An 18407-nucleotide genomic window follows, 5' to 3' on the forward strand; every position below is an offset into this window, starting at 1 on the left:
GCATAAGCTCTCGTGGCTTTACTTTTAGTTTTTTCAAAATGCCTCGTACCAATGGAGATGTATTCCTTACTTATAAATTCATAATCAACCTCTTAATTAGTCGAGGTGGGACTTCTCTCATATCCTCAACCGTTGGGTATAAAATGACAATGATCATACTCAAGAAATTTCAAGCCCCTCAAGTTTGTACTAAAGAGAAGGCCGGGAAGTAAAGGGTTGAGTGAACTTGCAGTATATATACACATTAGTGGCTAGAGAGAGCTAGTTGTGTGTATATATATATATATATATATATATATATCTGTATCAGTTTTTGTGTCAACGAAGAAGTGGGGAGAGAAAAATGGGATGCGAAGAAGAGATTTTGATAATAAGAAGCTATGATGGACAATATGCAGATAGAGTTAGAGTGGAAGATCTAGAGAGAAGATGTGAGGTAGGCCCATCTGAAAGAGTTTTTCTCTTCACAGACACTATGGGAGACCCCATTTGTAGGATCAGAAACAGTCCCTTGTACAAGATGCTGGTATTTCCTCTCACCACTTCCCTTCCTTCTTCTTTATATATACACATCCTAACTTACAACTTAAGCTTTTGGTAAATTTAGGTGGCGGAAGTTGATAACCAGTTGGTCGGTGTGATTCAAGGCTCGATTAAGGTAGTCACGGTTCATCAAGCACAGAAGGACCGGGCCAAGGTTGGCTATGTTTTAGGTCTTCGAGTTGTACCGTCGTTTCGCCGTAGAGGGATTGGTTGCAGCCTTGTCCTGCGTCTCGAGGAATGGTTCGTGGCCAATGATGTAGACTATACTTATATGGCAACGGAGAAAGACAATGAAGCCTCCGTGAAACTATTCATCTACAAGCTTGGATACACTAACTTTAGAGTTCCGGCGATTTTGGTGAACCCAGTGAAACATTACCGATCATATCACCTCCCTTCCAATATCCAAATCTCTCGTCTTAAAGTCGGGGTTGCCGAGTATCTCTACCGAAAATTCATGGCCTCTACCGAGTTTTTCCCCCACGACATTGATCAAGTTCTCAGACACAAGCTAAGCCTCGGTACATGGGTTGCTTACTATAGAGACGACACCGACGATGCCGAGGACGCCAATTTTGAAACAAGTGGCAGCAAATCAGAAATGACAATACCAAAGAGCTGGGCAATGCTGAGCGTATGGAATAGTGGAGAGGTGTGTGTTAAACTACAACTTAACCAAAGAAGTTTGATTGCTAAGCCAATAAGTTATTTACTCATTTCATTGATTTTCTCGACAAGGTATTCAAGTTGCGGCTTGGGAAGGCACCATTGTCATGCTTGATATACACAGAGAGCTCAAAGGTGATAGACAAGATCTTCCCATGCCTAAATTTACCATCGATACCAAATTTCTACGAACCATTCGGATTCTACTTTATGTATGGGGTTCACCGAGAGGGGGCAAGGACGGGGAAGCTGGTGAGGGCGTTGTGCCAGTACGTGCACAACGTGGCGGCCACAACAAGGGACTGTAAAGCAATAGTAACAGAGATTGGAGGAGAAGACTCACTAAGAGAAGAGATTCCACATTGGAAATTGCTATCATGCCCTGAAGATTTATGGTGCATAAAGGCATTGAAGAAAGAAGCAAGAAATAGCCTTCACGAGTTGACAAAAACCCCACCAACTACAAGACCAGCCCTTTTTGTAGACCCAAGAGAAGTATGAAGACCAAAATCATATCAGTATTAATAAATCACAAACTAAACAACCATCCAACATATAAATGATACTCGAATCTTGTATGTACGTACCACCATACTACAATTTTCTAACTCCATGTCGTGTATGACCTTTTTAGAATAACTTTTCAAGTGCTTAAAATACACGTTTCCAACACTTAAATGATCCTTTTTTAAGCACTCAAAAAGTTATTTAAACACGTCCTATAGATAGGTCCATATCCAGAAAATCCATGTCCAATTGGAGTGGTGGGAGCTTTTATGACGTAACTTTCACAACAGTGACAAAAAATCTTAAAAAGATTTCCCCAATTTGGAGCCACCTTCGCAGTGTCCTTTGAAACTCTAGAATATAATACCAATCTCTTTCTGCGTTTTTGGGAGAACTTAATCATCAGCCTGAAGGTGGTCCGTTCTTTATTATTCCACCTGGCTGTTACCCTCTTTCCTTATTTCCCGCAGTAAAAAAAACATCATACTCAGAATCCTATTCAGACTGGGACCAAGAGGACATTTTGAAGCATAATTTCATCTTGTTTTTTTGTGCTGCTTCAATTCATATAAACAAAAGTATCTAAAGTCGCTACGAAACTAAGTCGTTCAACCCCTTAACCAAAAACTAATCATCTCGAAGTGGCCTTAACTCAAACTGGAAGTACGATGTGTCAAAAAATTTGGATCTTGGTTCAATCTAATGGGAAGTTCATAAATAACATGAAGGAATTCTAAGAGCTAAAAGGAAAATCTTCTATGGATCATATAAATGTCAACCATCTTGTTTGTTTACACATGAAAAAAAAAAAAAAAAAAAAAAAAAAAAAAAAAAAAAGAAGAAGAAGAAAAATCTCTTTATAATGAAATTATGACAATATTACAAACAACCTTAGGAAGACATGATATGTTTGTTTCAAAGTCAAGATCCACTGAAAATGATGGAATAATTTGGCTTAAGATAGTTAAAGATGCAAAAAACATATTAGAAATAAGGTTGAAAACTATAAATACTTGAAACAATTACATGTTAACATGAACTTTCAAGCCCCAAGAAAAAATGCTTCTCAATTAATAAATCATGTATATTTGTATACATACGATCGGCAAAAATACACACAAACCCAACACTCCCAGAAGTATCTTACAAAACAAAGATTATCAGTTTCATGAAAATTATTAATGTAATCCTCTGACTACAATATTTTTCAGAGATCCACTCAAAAAGTGACAGCTAAACATCTTAAATATGATAAGAAAAATAGGATCAAGCCAAAACAGAAAATGAAACAAAAGCAGAACGAGAAGGAAATCCACCTCTCACTTTTTTATTTGAGCAAATGATAACCTTTTCAAATAAGAGCATGCGTGGCAATAACTATAAGGACTTCATAAAGTTTCTAATCATGATTAGAATGAAGAGAATAATGATACCTTTGGTGTTTGATGATGTGTTCATTCCTGCTAGACAGAGGGAAGGACAGAGAGGTAGAAACTTCTTTTTCCTCCAAATCTTCTCAAGAAACTACTTTATTATAGCTAAGTGGAGCACCTGCACTTCATTAGTGGCTAATTTGTGGTTTATATGAATTAAAGAAATTAATCATTCACAGTTGGATGCATAATCAAAAGTATCTAAAAATTATAAAAGTAATAACCACATTCTACACTAGACAAAAACAAATGGGCAAGGGCAAGAAGCAATTCCCAAACGTTTCCTTTGTTATTAGCTTAAGAATTGAAAAGTTTGGCAGTCGAAAATTCAAAGCAATTGTATTGCAGAAATAAGAATTGTTTGTATGAGAGAGACGTATCTGAACAAAACTCTTGTTCAATATGCACACAGAAGACATCAGCCATTCAGGTCTCATAAGCTTCCAGGCACCGCACGATGGTCCCTGCAATCAGACCTGAAATCCTTGAGCAAATGAAAGTGGAACGTGGAGACCACTGATGCATAGAGTGGCAATAATTTGGACCACCTTCCTGCAATTTGCTTCCATAAAATTGTTAAAAGAATTTCTAGCAAAAGAGCTAAATATCTTGGGAACTGTCAGGAAATGAACACGGCAAGAATTTAACGGTCTTCATAATCTTTGTAACCCCTTTCGGAGGATCTAGTATGATAAAGACTGGAGTTTTATGAAGCAAATTGAAATATTTGAAACATTTGGAGCTAGCAACTACTTTTAAATGATCCTTAACTACTACTCCATCTTACAAATACTTGAAACATTGAAAACATTATGTATGTTCTAAGTGGGTAGCCACCAAAGATTAAATCCCACATCGACAAAATATCAAGATTGATCGTCGAAGATATGAAATTGGACTTGCATTTAACTTCCTTTTTTCGAACTTCTGTCCAAAATCTTCAACATCAAAATTTGGAACAGTCAAAAGCAATGAGATCATAATACATCCAGATTCCAGACATGACATTTTCTTTCCTATGTAATGATAACCCATACATAGAAGTCATGTATGATAAAACTGAACATGACAGGAGATATCATTAAATTCTTGCGAGCACATTTTAGATTACAATATGTTTTCCTAAATTGGAATAATTAGAACATTACTTTCTTGTTCATGGGTCTTCGGATGTACCATTTGAGTACTCCTCCCCTGCAAGACTAGACGTTCCATTAGGTAAGCGATTCGTGCTGGTGGAATTAGGGTAAGGGGAATATGAAACAGTATTGCCTCGTGAATACCGGCTCTGTGCAGCTGTACTACTTCTTGTTACTTTGGGACGAGCCTTTCGACCCTATAGTAGAATACACAATCGATGAGACAAAGTGAAAAGAGATTTAACAAAAAATAGAAGCAGAATGTGTCTAAAAAACATATATTAAGTAAGGAGCAGAGAGTTACCCTTCCCATGCACTTCTCTAAGTGAGGGGCAAATCTCCCAGCCATGATTGATCGACCACAATTCATGCAATCAAATATTTCGTTCGCGACAGAAGGATGAGTTTGTCCAAAAATATCAACTACATATTTCCCATTTGCCTCACTGCTATTGCAAGAATCAGCTACTCTTTCACGTGCCTGTGCTGAAAGTCTTAGTTCTTCTTCTTCCTCTTCTAAGTTACGATCAAGACCTAACCTTGCTATTCGATGACATTCCGATGCAACATCGGCAATCACGGAATCCAGGAGATCACCAAACAAATTAAATGAAAGCTGCAAATATAAGCACAAAGGAACAGAAGTACAAGTTCCATTAGTTCTGCGTCCTCTACCATACTTCTTGAATCTTCATAGCATGTTTGACACATCACCCATACTTAGACTAAGCCTTTTCTCACACATATGAAAGTTAGACGGAGCTTTGAAGTAATTCATTGGGATAGACATGTTGGTTTAGGTGCTAACCATTGTTACAAAAGCTCATCTTGAGACAAGGCTCTCACTTTTAGCCTCAAAACTTACATCTTCCTTGAACCATCAAGAGACTTGTATCTCCATGTACATCTAAGGTTTAATGTCTTTTATGCCTCGTCTACTGAACTGATTAGAAGAATAATCTTAATTTGTCACATTCTTATAAATAAAGGTTTTCCGTGTAAGAATGCTAATACATGAGTTGTGGCAGTTTAACCTATTGCTATCTTTGGGTTGTGCCAGTTTGCTCAGTTTCTTTGAGATGATGGGGATTCTCGTTTGGCGTGTGTGGTGCAATACATGGTCATATAAATTTAGGATTTGTATTAAGTTTTTATTAAAATTGAAGCTAATGTCTCATGTCATGTCGAGGGCTACCCCTCGGCTCTTTAAGAGGAAAAGCTAGTGACCACCTTTAGACTTCTAAGACATTATGTTGATATACAATTGTAATAACGTAACAGACCAAGTCCATCCCTAGCAGATATTGTCCTCTTTGGACTTTCCCTTTCGGGTTTCCTCTCAAGGTTTTTAAAACGCATCTACTAGGGAGAGGTTTCCACACCCTTATAAGTAATGCTTCGTTCCCCTCTCCAACCGATGTGGGATCTCACAATCCACCCCCCTTGGGGGCCCAGCGTCCTCGCTGGTACATCGCCCGGTGACTGGCTCTGATACCATTTGTAACAGCCCAAGCCCACCGCTAACTTTGATGGGAAGCCCCAAAGAGAACAATAACTTCTAGCGGTGGCTTGGAATACTACAAATAAAATCTTTCAAAAGAACCAGCTAGATGCACCTCAATCTTCCCAGCAATCCGGGGAGAAATATCATATATACACACTACATATTTTTTACAATACTATTTCTGGAACATACCATGACAATAAAGAAAATTTACTACAAACAGTAACATATTAGAAATCCCAATCTTTTTATTTGAAAAAGAAAAACTAACCCATTTCACATAGACACCAAACTAACCCGTGCCATTTATCTAGAGACACTCTGGTGGAGATATAATCTCAAAGACAACGAAAATGCAGTTTCGTGGTAAACAACCGGTTAGAAATTCCAATTTTGTTGAGTCTTATTAAACTGAGGTGGGGCAAATCTGTGAAAGAAAGCTTACTGGTTGGGTAGGTTCTTCATGGTTAATAACCGGTTGGCTTGATTATGTTAGGATTATTCAATAGCTCGAAAGTTTAGCAAGGTAGACTGTTATTTTTCTCATGCGGAAACGATTCAAGGACCGACGGATTGCAGCCGTTCAAAATACTTCGGGGTACATCAATGGTGTTATGCCATTGTTCTCTCATATCACGCATATTCCATATCAATAATTAATTTAAAATTTTGTTCTACGTAAGCCATTATAGCTGTTACTTCATTTCTCATTAAGAAAACAAGAAGAAATATACAGGGAAAAGTTACCTGAGTATGTGAAGATGCACTGTCCTCATGAGGCATTGACATGTATCTAGAAGCAGGACGAGTTTCAATATAGGCCTAGAAACATAATAACCAGGACAAAAGTCATTAAACACGATGACTTGCCCAATTTCAAGCAACTTAGAATTTTTCGGAAGAAAATACAGAAAATAAATGCAATTTCAAAGATCATCATTCGATTCATAGCCGAAATTGAATCAAAGACTAAAGCGAAGATTTACAAAATTCTGAAATTAACAAATTTGTTCAGCTAACGATCAAACAAAATAACAAAAAAAAAAAAAAAGGAAATATCTCCAAAGAAAAAAAAATGCTCGTAATTTGTTAGATCAGTAAGGAACACAGAAAAACGCAGGAAGGTAAGGTGTACTTACTGATATGAAATCGAATTCGCAGCAAAATGGACAGAGTTTACAAATCCATAGAAACTGGGAACCTACAAAACTGCAAAAAAGAAAAAAAGTGGAGAACTAAGAAGAAAAAGGAAATGGGAATCGAATAAAATAAAAAAATAGGGAACAAAATTCCGTTGCCGGGAATCGAACCCGGGTCTCCTGGGTGAAAGCCAGATATCCTAACCGCTGGACGACAACGGATTATTTGTTAATTTGTCTTCAGTATATATTAAAATAATAAAAGTAAAATAAAAATGGGAAAAAAATTCCGTTGCCGGGAATCGAACCCGGGTCTCCTGGGTGAAAGCCAGATATCCTAACCGCTGGACGACAACGGATATTATTACTATTTTTTCTCTAACTATTTGTGTTAACAATTATCTTTTTGTTATCCTAACTATGCGTAAATACCTTGATTATTATAATTATTTTCGTCTTATTTTGATAAAAACCCGTTTCAATTGTTATACTCACGTTAGAAAAGAAAATCTAAATTTCAACACTTTGAAGTTGACAAAATAATTGTCTCAAACAACCCACCCCCGAAGGTTTTGCAATTGAACCCTCGAACTTATGTAATTGTTAAAATTAGGCCCTCAAATTTATACCGCTTCAGAAATTAATCCCTTTTCCTCTGCTCTGTGTTCTATCCATTTTTTTTTTTCCAATGGGGTAGCTCGGGTTCATCTTCTTCGTCCGATTTGAGCTTCTCTGCATCTTCAAGTTCCAATAATTGATTCTTCGACAAGTATTGTACTTCAGACAAGTATAAATTCACTAAACACCTGACTTCATTTTTGTCATAATGCTTATCTTACTCACGCCTCTTGGTCAGATTCGGGATAAGTTTGAGTTCGTGCTTCTGACTTCTTTTTTTTTTCATATGACACCACGTTCTCACTCTTCTCTTGGTCAGTTGTTGGGCGAACTTGCCCCACTCAACATTTGGCACTTCTCTTGGCCAATCTGTATACTTTCTGTGAGACACCTAACAGTACACTCCGAGGATGTGGCTCGCAAGCCAACCACAACATTCCTTTTCGTAGTACCAACTGCTTGCTAATTGACTTTCAATAAACGCCTTTTTGCTTTGACACAATGGCATGGATTTCATAACAATGGCTTTAATAGATTTTCATTACCAATGCCTGATATGGTTCAGTAGAATGTGTTCAAGCCACATAACAACGATACATAACAAGCAGGATTTGTAGCAACGTTGTGCTTTGGCTCCCAAATACTAGAAAACTAGGCTCCCTACCAGTAAGGAAGTGAGTGGAACTGTGAGATTATCGTCAATTTCAGTGCTTATGGGAAGAGACTCGACCAATGCTGAGGCAATGGACACAACTAAGAATCCCAAAACCATTTTGTTGCTTCCCTCAACATACCCAAATGAGGAGAAATAGTACATATACCTGTCATTCGTAATACAAATTCTTATTACTAAACCAACCCAGAAAGATCACAAACACAGTAATTCGTTATACTCAACGTTCGAATCCAAAACGAAGAGAGAATTTACCCGACAGATGCAAGAAAACCAGCAGATACCATTGCCACGCTACCAGCTAGTGACTTGTTTTTGTTGTAAGAGATCTTTCGACTTCCGAATCGTCTCCCGACGATATCAGCCAACCCTGAAATAGTAAGCCACATTGTTGCATTGGGTAAGCTATGATTTTGTGGTTGGGGAGAGGTAATACGTTAATGTACAAAAGTGAAAAGTACCATCTCCAGCACATAAGTTGCATATCAGTGCAATTGAAATGGGGGACGTCCTCCAATAGAATATACAAACTAATGTAATTGTTGCAACATAATACAATGGCCCCTTCAAAAGCTCCCTGATGGATAAGAACATGCAGGTCAAATTAAGAAGTAAATATATTTCATGTACTACTATTGAACGAAGTTATCCATCAGTATTAACTTTCAGCCATGAGGAACCAGTAAATGATATTACAATGGAAACAAAAAGAACTCCAGCTGCAAACAATGAGTGAGATTCACGGAGGAGAACGAAGCATTCTTTATAAGGGTGTGGAAACCTCTCCCTAGCAGACACGTTTAAAAAACCTCGAGGGAAAGCCCAAAGAGGACAATATCTGCTAGCGGGGGGCTTGGGCCGTTATAAATGGTATCAGAGTCAGACATCGGGCGATGTGCCAACGAGGAGGTTGAGCCTTGAAGGGGAGTGGAACAAGGAGGTGGGCCAGCAAGGACGCTAGGCCTCGAAGAGGAGTGGATTGGGGGATCCCACATCGATTGGAGAAGGGAACGAGTGTCAGTGAGGACACTGGGCCCCGAAGGGGATGACTTGTGAAATCTCACATCGATTAGGGAGAAAAACAAATCGTTCTTTATAAGGGTGTGGAAGCCCCAACAAGGACGCTGGGCCTCGAAAGGGGGTGGATTGTGAGATCTCACATCGGTTGGAGAGGAGAATGAAACATTCTTTATAAAGGTGTGGAAACCTCACCCTAACAAACACGTTTTAAAAACTTGAGGGGAAGCCTAGAAGATAAAATTCAAAGAGGACAATATCTGCTAGCGGTGATCTATGGCTATTACACAATTACACGATGAATAGAAGGAAAACCCAACAAAGGAGTGGAAAATTTTCCTTACCAAAGATTCAACAGCAAGAAATAAGCCTTATCCTTCCATTTAACTACCAAAAACAGACCAAATTCATTTGGTTAAGTGTATGTATACCCAGAGATTAGTCTTGATAGGAGGCTCAAATCAACAACGAGTCTAAATTAAGTGCTTAAAATGCCATTCCAAACGAACCAAAAGATACATGTTCCCCAAAAACATATTTTACATGATTATGTTCGATACAAAGTTGTACCTGCAATCTCCATTTCTGCTCATCGACTTTACCGTAGCCTCGTCTTTCAATATCCCCAATCCCAAGACGAGCATTCGTATTATATTGACACCGGGAATTAGCGACGCCAATAATGCTCCTCGATGACCAGAACTGCAATAAGAAGTTGATTCAAGCATAATTGTACAAATATAGAGCAGGAGAAGGGCCAGAATTAACTTCTATCACTCTAAGTTCACCTGAACATAGGCCAGCAAAGCATGAAAGCAAGCCCAATGCTTGTATGAACAAGCTTCCTGTTCAATTTCTGAACCAATTATCGGTAAGAACACACCTTCCATAAAAATTAAGAACTGAAAAGTTGGATTTTCACAATTTGAAGCCTTCACATTTCCACTGATAAGCATTTTCCAGTGTCAGAATTCCATAACATTGATTATTTTTCAGCATTGTACACAGAACATGCGCTTTGTTGAACTGAATCAATCACTTTCTATGGTATATCAGTACTAATACTACGGTCAAGAATCGAATATCAACGAGCAATCCTTCTAAGTTGAAATCCTCTTTTGTTTCTTAAGAGTTTTAACTTCTTTTCGATTATACTTGCAGAAATCTAAGAAACAGGTGAAAAGAAAAAGAAAAGGAAAAGGAAAATCAGTGGATAAAAGAAATAGAACCTGGTCGAGGCCACGTTTAGCGGTTTCCGTCCATAATCGAAGCAAAGACAAGGCGACTCCACCGGACACGGCGGTGGCGCAGATATCAGACACCACCGGATTATCAGGCAACAACATTACTGCCGCAACTCGGCACTGTTCCCGACGGATTTTGGTCCCAAATCTCAAAGTGAATGCATCGGAGCGGAAGATCGGCGCAAAGATGGAGTTGAAAGAGACGGAAACTGGTCTGAATCGAGAGATTAAAGTTGGGGAACTGAAGGGAAATAAAGGGCCAAAAGACCCCGAACGGCATAGAAATTGAAGATTTGCAGCCATTTTGGGTTCAGTTGAGAGAGGTGGATTGGCTGCTGGCCATGGGGCTCAGCAGGCCGAATGGTAGCATAGTACTTCGAGTTGTCCCCTCGGCGTGAGCGTAGTCGCTGACACCTGCGTGGGTTTTGAGCCTAAGAGTTTAATGAACCGACAAAATTGTAAGATATTGGTTGGATTTAACCTATCTTTTAAAATCGTAGTATGGCCTTCCAACTTTTTTCATATTCGGGTATGATTGTATATGTGGTACTACCCCACACATAGCCTACGCACGCGCACACGGACCCACTAGACAGGTTCGTATACGTATCTATGAGTTTGGAATTGTTGGACACAACACGCTAATGCGTCACTGGACGCCACAGAAGGGGAAAGACTCTATGATGTCATGACGAACATAGATTTCGAAAGTACAAATCTGTACTAACATAACATAACGGAGAAGTATCTCGATACACATGATATACAAAAATGCATGAGGTCCAATGGCTTAAAAATCATAGTTGAACTTAAAAATTGCTTCCTTTTTCCTTTCATCCATGCTAGAGTTCACGAATGTGTCATGCATACACACCGATCATCATGTCTATCATCTTGCATCATCATATAATCTATGGCATAGTTTCACGGGACAAAACATAGCATGACATACATAGCATACATAACATGACATCATGCACCATCACATAGCATACATAAACACATCGTAGCATTATGGCCCATGTAGGGACCATGGGGTATGTGTCATCACACATCATAGCTATTTCTTCTAACTCCAATAGTAAGGTTGCTTACTTTGTCGGTCTTGGACAAAGTCCTTAACTATTTTATAGCTGATCGGAAACTTTCCTTCAATGTTTAACTTCACCATTACAAACTCATATCATATTCTTAGGACATATTATTAAACTTAGTCTAACCAAATACAGTGATTACTCCCAATATTTATCATAAAACTATATATAATTGAGTAAATGGGAATCTTACTAACCTCAAAGCCCTCAACAAGGTAAAAAACAGCTTCAAGAGGGTTGAAACGTAGGAAACGGTACAAAAATCGTATATCGAGCCAAATACGCCGCTTTCAAGCGACCGAGTCGAGGAGTGCGTCGACAGATGAGCCAAGATGAGCTACGGGTGGGAGTGGGGCATGTGCGGGGCTAAGGAGTGCGGGTCGTTATTCAAGTCGAGACATGGACTTCGTGTCGGGTCGTTGGAGTCGCGGGTTGCGTTCAAGGGTCGAAATGGGTTGTGCATTTAGTATGGCCCATGAGTAAATGGGTGCGGGATGTTGGGTTGTGTACTGTACTTCTTGGTTTTATGTCACTCGAATTGAATCCAAACCGACTTCACTTCATCTTCTACACCCGAAAGCTACCTGAATTACAGCCCTAATACATTTTCTTCTCCAATCGATTTTCTGAAGTCTCAACACTCGATTCTAGCACTGTTCACTCATAGAACAACATCAGCACTACAATCCTACCAAAATTCCACATAAATTTTAAATTTTTAAATTTAATTAATACTACATTTTAAAAAAATTTATATCTTAAGAAATTCTCTCCTTTTCTCCATTTCCATTTTCCATCTTATTTATAATATTTTTTTAAGCCTATAGAGTTGAATTTACATATATGCCCATTTCGTTATTTTATAATTAATGTAAAATTAAAAAAAATCAAGAAATTAATGTATAATTTTATAGGTACTAATCAAGAAATTAGTATAGGTTTTAGTGCTCTCAATGAAATTTTTTCATTAATGTATAATTTATTAATGGAAAATGTCAAATATAAGAAATTAATTAATGTGAAAAAAAATCATAGAAAATAAATTTACGTAGAGACGTCTAGAAGCGAAGAACACAAGAAAGCTGTTCATGTCTATAAAATTTCTATTATTTTTAGAAATTCCTGCCAATTAAAATAGGGCAGGAGAAGACGAGATTTAGACAGGATCAGGAGCGAAGTCAAAGACGGAGAATATAATTCTCGTCTCTGACCACGTTTCTTATCTAAACGGAGATTCTCTATCCCATGTGGATATATCTCAGTGAGGCGAGAGATTAAATAAACGATAGGTACGTATTTATTATAATTGATTTTTAAAGAAAGGATTAAAATGTCAAATTCAAACAATGTGGACTAAAAAGTCAATTAAAATCATTGATTTTCTTCCAAATTTGGAGTTAAAAAATTTATGAGCATTAAATATCTTCCAACCTATGCCATTAAAAAAATTCTGTTCTAAGATTCAGAATTTTGAGGAGCACTTGTTTTTATAACAAAATTAAAATTTATTATTTTAGGTTTTATTTTTTTTATTTTTTATTTTTAAGAATATTATGAACATTATTCATATTGAAATTTCATTATCTTTCATAATAAAATTATGGAATAATCTTTTATATTATTTTCTACCTTCATTAATGTCAATTAACGTAGTTCAATTCATTGCACTAATTAAACTCTAATAAATATTTTTTAATAAATGAAATTAATAAAAAATTAATTATAAAATCCTCCTAGTCTGTTTTAGTTCGTATCACTGTTAGCCTCAATATTTTAAAACGTGTCTGATAGGAAGAGGTTTCCACACTTTTACCAGAAATGTTCTCTTTCCCTCTCTAATGGATGTGAGATCTCACAAAAATATTTATGAAAAGTCAAATAATAATATTGTAATTACGTGGAAAAAAGAATACGAGTCTTTTTTAAATAAAGGACAAAATTTATGAGTTTTTTTTTTTTTTAATTAAGTAAATATTAAATTATAATTTTGTCTCCTATTTTATTGATTTATCCGACACAAAATATAAAATTTAGAGTTTTATTAAATTAAAAATTAAAATTATATCAAAATAAATTTTTAGAAAAATGCGAATATTATACACAAAATTAGAAAAATAATAATAATAAGATATAAAAAATAAAAATAAAAATAAAAAAATAAAAAAAGAAAGTTGTTAGAGATAAAAGAGAAATAAAGCCCCATAGGCTTGTGCATGGGGCGCAACTGTAATGATTATAATACCAATTTTGATTTTTGGGTTTGAAAATTCCTCCAAAACCAAATTAAACTCCATTCATGTGCATAAACACAAAATTTGACAGCTTTCTTATTCTTATCATCCCAATAACACACCACAATTGTATACCGTACAGATTCGTTTCTCCGATTTTCAATTTATAAACTCGAGCCCGACTTACTGTAGATAAGACATCAATTACCATTTTAAAAATTGAAGTCTCGATTCCGACTCCAGCAATCGTTAACTAAAAAAAAATACCAACAACGACTATTCTAGTAAGTGATCGTGAGATTCCGAGTACGTAAATGTCTCCCTAGTAGACACGTTTTAAAAACTGTGAAACTGACGACGATACATAACGAGACAAATTAGGTAATATCTGCTAATTGTGGTCTTGGGCTACTACAGTCAACCAAACATCAGTATTATTTCGTTACACAATTTCAACTTTAGTAAATATTAAACTAAAAAAACACAACAAATAACCGCCAATTTGAACATAGTTCAAAACTGATAAAAGTTCCATCTTTTGAAGTTGTTGTGTAGATGAGTATAGTACGTATAATTACTATTTTATTTTATTTTTTAAAATTCCGAGTTTTTTAATTTAAAATTTTTAAATAGAGAACTTTATTATTAAATTTTAGATTAAATTACATAAATTCATTGTGTTAATAAGTATTTAAACTTTTTTTTTTAAATACGACATTTTAAAAAAATATTTACGTGCTTTTAGTTATTATCCTTAAATTAAAACGTCGTGTTGTATCGGAATAGTTTATATGTCAAAAATGATAGAAAAATATATTTAATTTGAAGCGCGCGTGTATATATATATATATATATATATAAATGATAATTAATGAAAAATAAAAAGAAATGATGAAAATTATTAGCATAAAGAATATATGGTAAAGTTTAGTGTTTTTTCCGTGTATAAATGCAGGCCAGATAAACTCCATTTTTGTTCAAAATTTAAACTTTTTCTCTCTGTTTCTGTGGGGATTAAGATAAGTACGAACAAACCCCACACTCATTTCTTTAATTATTGCAACCAAAAATCAAATTCTTCTTCCTTCTTCTTCTCTCATAATGTCTTCTTCTTCTTCCATTTGTTTCAGATGGGTGATTATAATTTGCATCAAAACCCTCATCCATGCAATGAACTCGGCTCCGATGACCGTCGTTTATCGACCCATTCGGTCTCGGTATGGCGGAGATCTTTCGTGATGGGCCACGGAGACGAGGAAGGCAGCAGCGGGGGGAGGGCGGCGGATGGATGGCCGAGTGATGGGTTGCCTCCTTTAAGCAAGATTGGTGGCGGAGAGATGAGCTCCGGCGGCGGCGACGGCAGAAATTCCGGGCGTAATATTGACCCTAATATGGATCCAAGGAAACTCAAACGGTGATGAACCCTAAAACCTATAAATCTTCGTTTTAATTTGGTGTTTTTTAATTTAGGGTTTGAATTTTTTTTTTTTTTTTTTTTGTTGTAGAATAATGTCGAATCGAGTCTCGGCTCAAAAATCTAGGCTTAAAAAAGTTCAATATGTAGCTGATATGGAAAGGAAGCTCAAAGCTCTCGAGGTATTCAAACTCGATATCGATATCGATATCGATACCAAGATTTCGATATCAATTTCATCGTTCTATGCTTTATATGAATCAATCTTACAGTTTCGAGTCTTAATTTGTTATGATAAAAGATTGAATCAAAGCAAGATGCATGAACAAATCCAATCTCGAGAATGTATTTAAACTTAATAGTAAGTATTTTATGAATTTGAGCTTTTAAGTAAAACACTTATTATTTTAGCGCTTTTGGAAGAAAATTAGTCAAGTGCGTTTTACTTGTTTTTATTATGAAAAATTAGTAATTTGAGAGCGGACGTATAAATTTCTTTAAAAATCTTTTCGAACACATGTTTTTATAGAAATATCGATAAAAATGTATTGAATACAGGCACATATAGCAGTTCTATCTCCTCAAGTCGAGCTGTTTAGGAACCAGCAGCATGCGTTGCAAATGGAACAAAAGAGGTTGAATCAGAAGATTTTGAATTGCTCGAGGAACAAGCTGATACGAGACGGTGACGTTTTAATATTTATAATACATCGTTAAATTACAAGTTTAGTCCCTAAATTTTGAAAATCTGTAGTAAGTTTCTGAAATTTCAATTTTGGGTCTATTAGGTCACATTTTCTAAAATTTTCTATGAGCATTAGTTGGAGCGGAAAACGAAAACATTCTTTATTAGGGTGTGAGAATCTCTCCCTAGCATACATGTTTGATACGTAACGGGTCAAAGCGGACAATGTCTATTAGCGGTGGGCTTGGACTGTTACAAGTGGTATCAGAACTAGGCATCGAGCAATGTGTCAACGAGGATGCTAGACTCCGAAGGGGTGAATTGTGAGATCCACATCGATTGGAGAGGGGAACAAAAACATTATTTATAAAGGTGTGGAAACCTCTCCATAGCAAACACATTTTAAACTGTGAGGCTGACAGCGAAACGTAACGGGCCAAAACGGACACTATCTACTAGTGGTGGGCTTGGACGGTTTCATTTTTGAACTTACTAAACACAAAATTCAAAGTTTATAGTGACCATAGAATCGAAAAAATGAAAAATTCAGAGACCTATTAGAAATTTTGTAAAATCCAGACACGGAAATAGCTACAAATTTATAAAAGTTCAAGGACTAAACTTATAATTTGACTCGTTTTTTTTTTTTTTAATTTGAATAATTATTGCAGCTGAAATCGAAGAGAACAAAGCTGAAGTGAACAGGCTGAGGGAGCTCCAAATGAAGCAGCAGCAGCAGCAACAGAGTGAAGCCAATGCGTGGGATAACAACGCTTTCCAAATGCCGCCGCCGGAGCTTCATGCATCTGAGTTGAGCAACGTTGTCTCTCCCCGACCAAACCAAGGTAATTTTTCATTTCGGTTCCACTATTTTAGTACCCGACTTTTAAGATTGTTCCGATTTGATCCGACCGTGTCATTTTAAACCTTCTAGACTTGTTTTAGGTTTCATTTTCGTCAATTTAATACTTATATACCACCAAATAGTTGAAACCTACTCGAAATCGAACTATTATATGGTTAAATAATATAATCAAGATAGAATTTAACACATAATATAAAATGTTATGAAAAATAATAGCTAAAAGTATTAAAAATATATTAAAATATGTAACTCAATGTCTGTTAAAGTATTTTTATTATGTTAAGTTTATTTATTTATTAATTGTTGAGTATTTTATTTGTGAAGCAGAAGATGGAGAGAGAACAGTAGGAGGAAATGGGCTGGGCCGGTTCAACTCAACAGCCCTTCGTAGAATGATTGAGTACAAGTGGATGCCAACACCTGGGCTTCGTCAAGGTTTTGAGCCCAACTCTAACCTATTGGGCCAACAAGGAATGGAAAAGCCCAACTGAACTCAATGGGCCGGTTACTGGACCAGGATTGAGACCCGCAATGGATTGAATATGAGAAATTAATTTCAGAGCTGTGTGGGAGAAAATCAATTTGAGACTTTAAAAATGGTAAATACAAGAATGAATGGTATATTTACACACATAATTGAAGTACCATAATTATTTGGCCATGCAATCGAAACCCTAATGGTAACGACTCGTGCGTGCTCCAGTATTCTCGTATATCCACAGCGACTGACATAAACAGATTATTATCTGTACCTGCATGTCGCAGTATCCACACAAAATTGTAACGACCCACGTGTTCCAGTATTCTTCTGTATCCATTGCGACATAGTCTGGTTATTCTACACCTGTGTGCCACTGTATCCACACAAAATCAAACTTCTTATTCTCTCCAACCGCAACCCTAATTGTAACGACCCATGTGTGCCCCAATATTCCCCTGCATCTATCCACTCTGACATAGTCAGATTACCTACTCTTTGCTTCTTAAGAGAGAAGACTATCCCCATAACCAACACATGCATCTCAAGAAAATGCAAGGAGGTCATCAGACATAGAATTGCTGCAACTAAAACATGCTTAACCATGGAGTTTCTGTGTAGAAAGTGACTTTCAATTCTTTTAAGTTTTTCTTAGCTATCCTATCATCATGATCCCTCTCATTCAAATATGGTCTCGGTTCATTTATGTACCTGTTTCTTTACTCGGGTGTCACACGAATTCTTGATCCCCCACCCTCGTGTCCTCGAGGCCCATGGAACTAAGACTCGGGTCTGCAACGGTTTGCTTTAATTGCTTTCAAGTCTGCATCACAAGGAAATAGATCTTTTCACTCTTAGGGGGGAAAATGGACATGAAGGGTGGGTGGGGGAGTAATAAATAGGTCAAAGGAAATGTGTAGTACCAACACATTTGAAGCTCATCACTGCTTTCAACCACCTTCTATTTTTGTTGTACGCACTCTTTTGATCAATTATTGATTTCATTTAATTTTCTTCTAGTTTACTTCAACATATGATTCAAGGTTTGTGTCACATTAGATGATGCATAATGTCCATAGAAGTCGAGCTCATGTCACACCCCACACAATCCGAATGTAAATTGCATTCATCAAGCTGGCTTGTAGCCGAGATCTACC

General features: G+C 36.7%; 4 protein-coding genes and 2 non-coding genes across 10 annotated transcripts; 2 read left to right on the plus strand and 4 right to left on the minus strand.

Moving 5' to 3' along the window:
- Positions 1-261: 261 nt before the first annotated feature.
- Positions 262-1728, plus strand: LOC111783577 (putative N-acetyltransferase HLS1). The gene is made up of 3 exons (XM_023664504.2): positions 262-526; positions 608-1195; positions 1282-1728. Exons 1-3 carry the CDS (start codon positions 344-346, stop codon positions 1708-1710), a joined length of 1200 nt encoding a protein of 399 aa, XP_023520272.2. The 5' UTR covers positions 262-343; the 3' UTR covers positions 1711-1728.
- Positions 1729-3419: 1691 nt separating this feature from the next.
- On the minus strand, positions 3420-7090 carry LOC111783578 (SAGA-associated factor 11). 5 transcript variants are annotated; one of them, XM_087120675.1, is made up of 6 exons: positions 6932-7090; positions 6540-6614; positions 4593-4904; positions 4433-4485; positions 4298-4343; positions 3420-3701 (listed from the first exon to the last, which is right to left on the minus strand). In XM_087120675.1, exons 2-6 carry the CDS (start codon positions 6579-6581, stop codon positions 3576-3578), a joined length of 579 nt encoding a protein of 192 aa, XP_086976801.1. In that variant the 5' UTR covers positions 6582-6614; positions 6932-7090; the 3' UTR covers positions 3420-3575. The 5 variants fall into 5 exon arrangements, with proteins under 5 accessions (XP_086976801.1, XP_086976805.1, XP_086976803.1 ...); XM_087120679.1 differs by having other exon boundaries at positions 4298-4351; positions 6932-7089; XM_087120677.1 differs by having other exon boundaries at positions 4298-4485; positions 6932-7089.
- On the minus strand, positions 7082-7153 carry TRNAE-UUC (transfer RNA glutamic acid (anticodon UUC)). Its single transcript has one exon. It is a non-coding gene; the product is annotated as a tRNA-Glu (tRNA).
- Positions 7154-7218: 65 nt separating this feature from the next.
- On the minus strand, positions 7219-7290 carry TRNAE-UUC (transfer RNA glutamic acid (anticodon UUC)). The gene has a single exon. It is a non-coding gene; the product is annotated as a tRNA-Glu (tRNA).
- Positions 7291-8048: 758 nt separating this feature from the next.
- LOC111782599 (farnesol kinase, chloroplastic) lies at positions 8049-10921 on the minus strand. The gene is made up of 6 exons (XM_023663381.2): positions 10469-10921; positions 10028-10095; positions 9810-9941; positions 8684-8799; positions 8478-8592; positions 8049-8370 (listed from the first exon to the last, which is right to left on the minus strand). Exons 1-6 carry the CDS (start codon positions 10784-10786, stop codon positions 8193-8195), a joined length of 927 nt encoding a protein of 308 aa, XP_023519149.2. The 5' UTR covers positions 10787-10921; the 3' UTR covers positions 8049-8192.
- Positions 10922-14766: 3845 nt separating this feature from the next.
- LOC111783537 (uncharacterized) lies at positions 14767-17781 on the plus strand. Its single transcript, XM_023664464.2, has 6 exons — positions 14767-14831; positions 14939-15222; positions 15314-15404; positions 15781-15907; positions 16579-16752; positions 17100-17781. Exons 2-6 carry the CDS (start codon positions 14939-14941, stop codon positions 17261-17263), a joined length of 840 nt encoding a protein of 279 aa, XP_023520232.2. The 5' UTR covers positions 14767-14831; the 3' UTR covers positions 17264-17781.
- Positions 17782-18407: the final 626 nt, after the last annotated feature.

Source organism: Cucurbita pepo, chromosome 20 (genome assembly GCF_057944985.1).
Source record: "Cucurbita pepo subsp. pepo isolate OVF chromosome 20, ASM5794498v1, whole genome shotgun sequence".
NCBI classification, from domain to species: domain Eukaryota; kingdom Viridiplantae; phylum Streptophyta; class Magnoliopsida; order Cucurbitales; family Cucurbitaceae; genus Cucurbita; species Cucurbita pepo.

Coding starts and splice junctions, on each gene's coding strand:
- LOC111783577 (XM_023664504.2), top strand. CDS start 344: ATGGGATGCGAAGAAGAGATTTTGATAATAAGAAGCTATGATGGACAA. Junction 527..607: donor GTCCCTTGTACAAGATGCTG/GTATTTCCTCTC, acceptor TGGTAAATTTAG/GTGGCGGAAGTTGATAACCA. Junction 1,196..1,281: donor GCGTATGGAATAGTGGAGAG/GTGTGTGTTAAA, acceptor TTTCTCGACAAG/GTATTCAAGTTGCGGCTTGG.
- LOC111783578 (XM_087120675.1), bottom strand. CDS start 6,581: ATGTCAATGCCTCATGAGGACAGTGCATCTTCACATACTCAG. Junction 4,486..4,592: donor TAGAGAAGTGCATGGGAAGG/GTAACTCTCTGC, acceptor ATTCTACTATAG/GGTCGAAAGGCTCGTCCCAA. Junction 3,702..4,297: donor GAAGACCCATGAACAAGAAA/GTAATGTTCTAA, acceptor AGCAAATTGCAG/GAAGGTGGTCCAAATTATTG.
- LOC111782599 (XM_023663381.2), bottom strand. CDS start 10,786: ATGGCTGCAAATCTTCAATTTCTATGCCGTTCGGGGTCTTTTGGCCCT. Junction 9,942..10,027: donor CTTTGCTGGCCTATGTTCAG/GTGAACTTAGAG, acceptor TTCTTATTGCAG/TTCTGGTCATCGAGGAGCAT. Junction 8,371..8,477: donor GGTTTTCTTGCATCTGTCGG/GTAAATTCTCTC, acceptor TACGAATGACAG/GTATATGTACTATTTCTCCT.
- LOC111783537 (XM_023664464.2), top strand. CDS start 14,939: ATGGGTGATTATAATTTGCATCAAAACCCTCATCCATGCAATGAACTC. Junction 15,223..15,313: donor GATCCAAGGAAACTCAAACG/GTGATGAACCCT, acceptor TTTTTGTTGTAG/AATAATGTCGAATCGAGTCT. Junction 16,753..17,099: donor CTCTCCCCGACCAAACCAAG/GTAATTTTTCAT, acceptor TTTGTGAAGCAG/AAGATGGAGAGAGAACAGTA.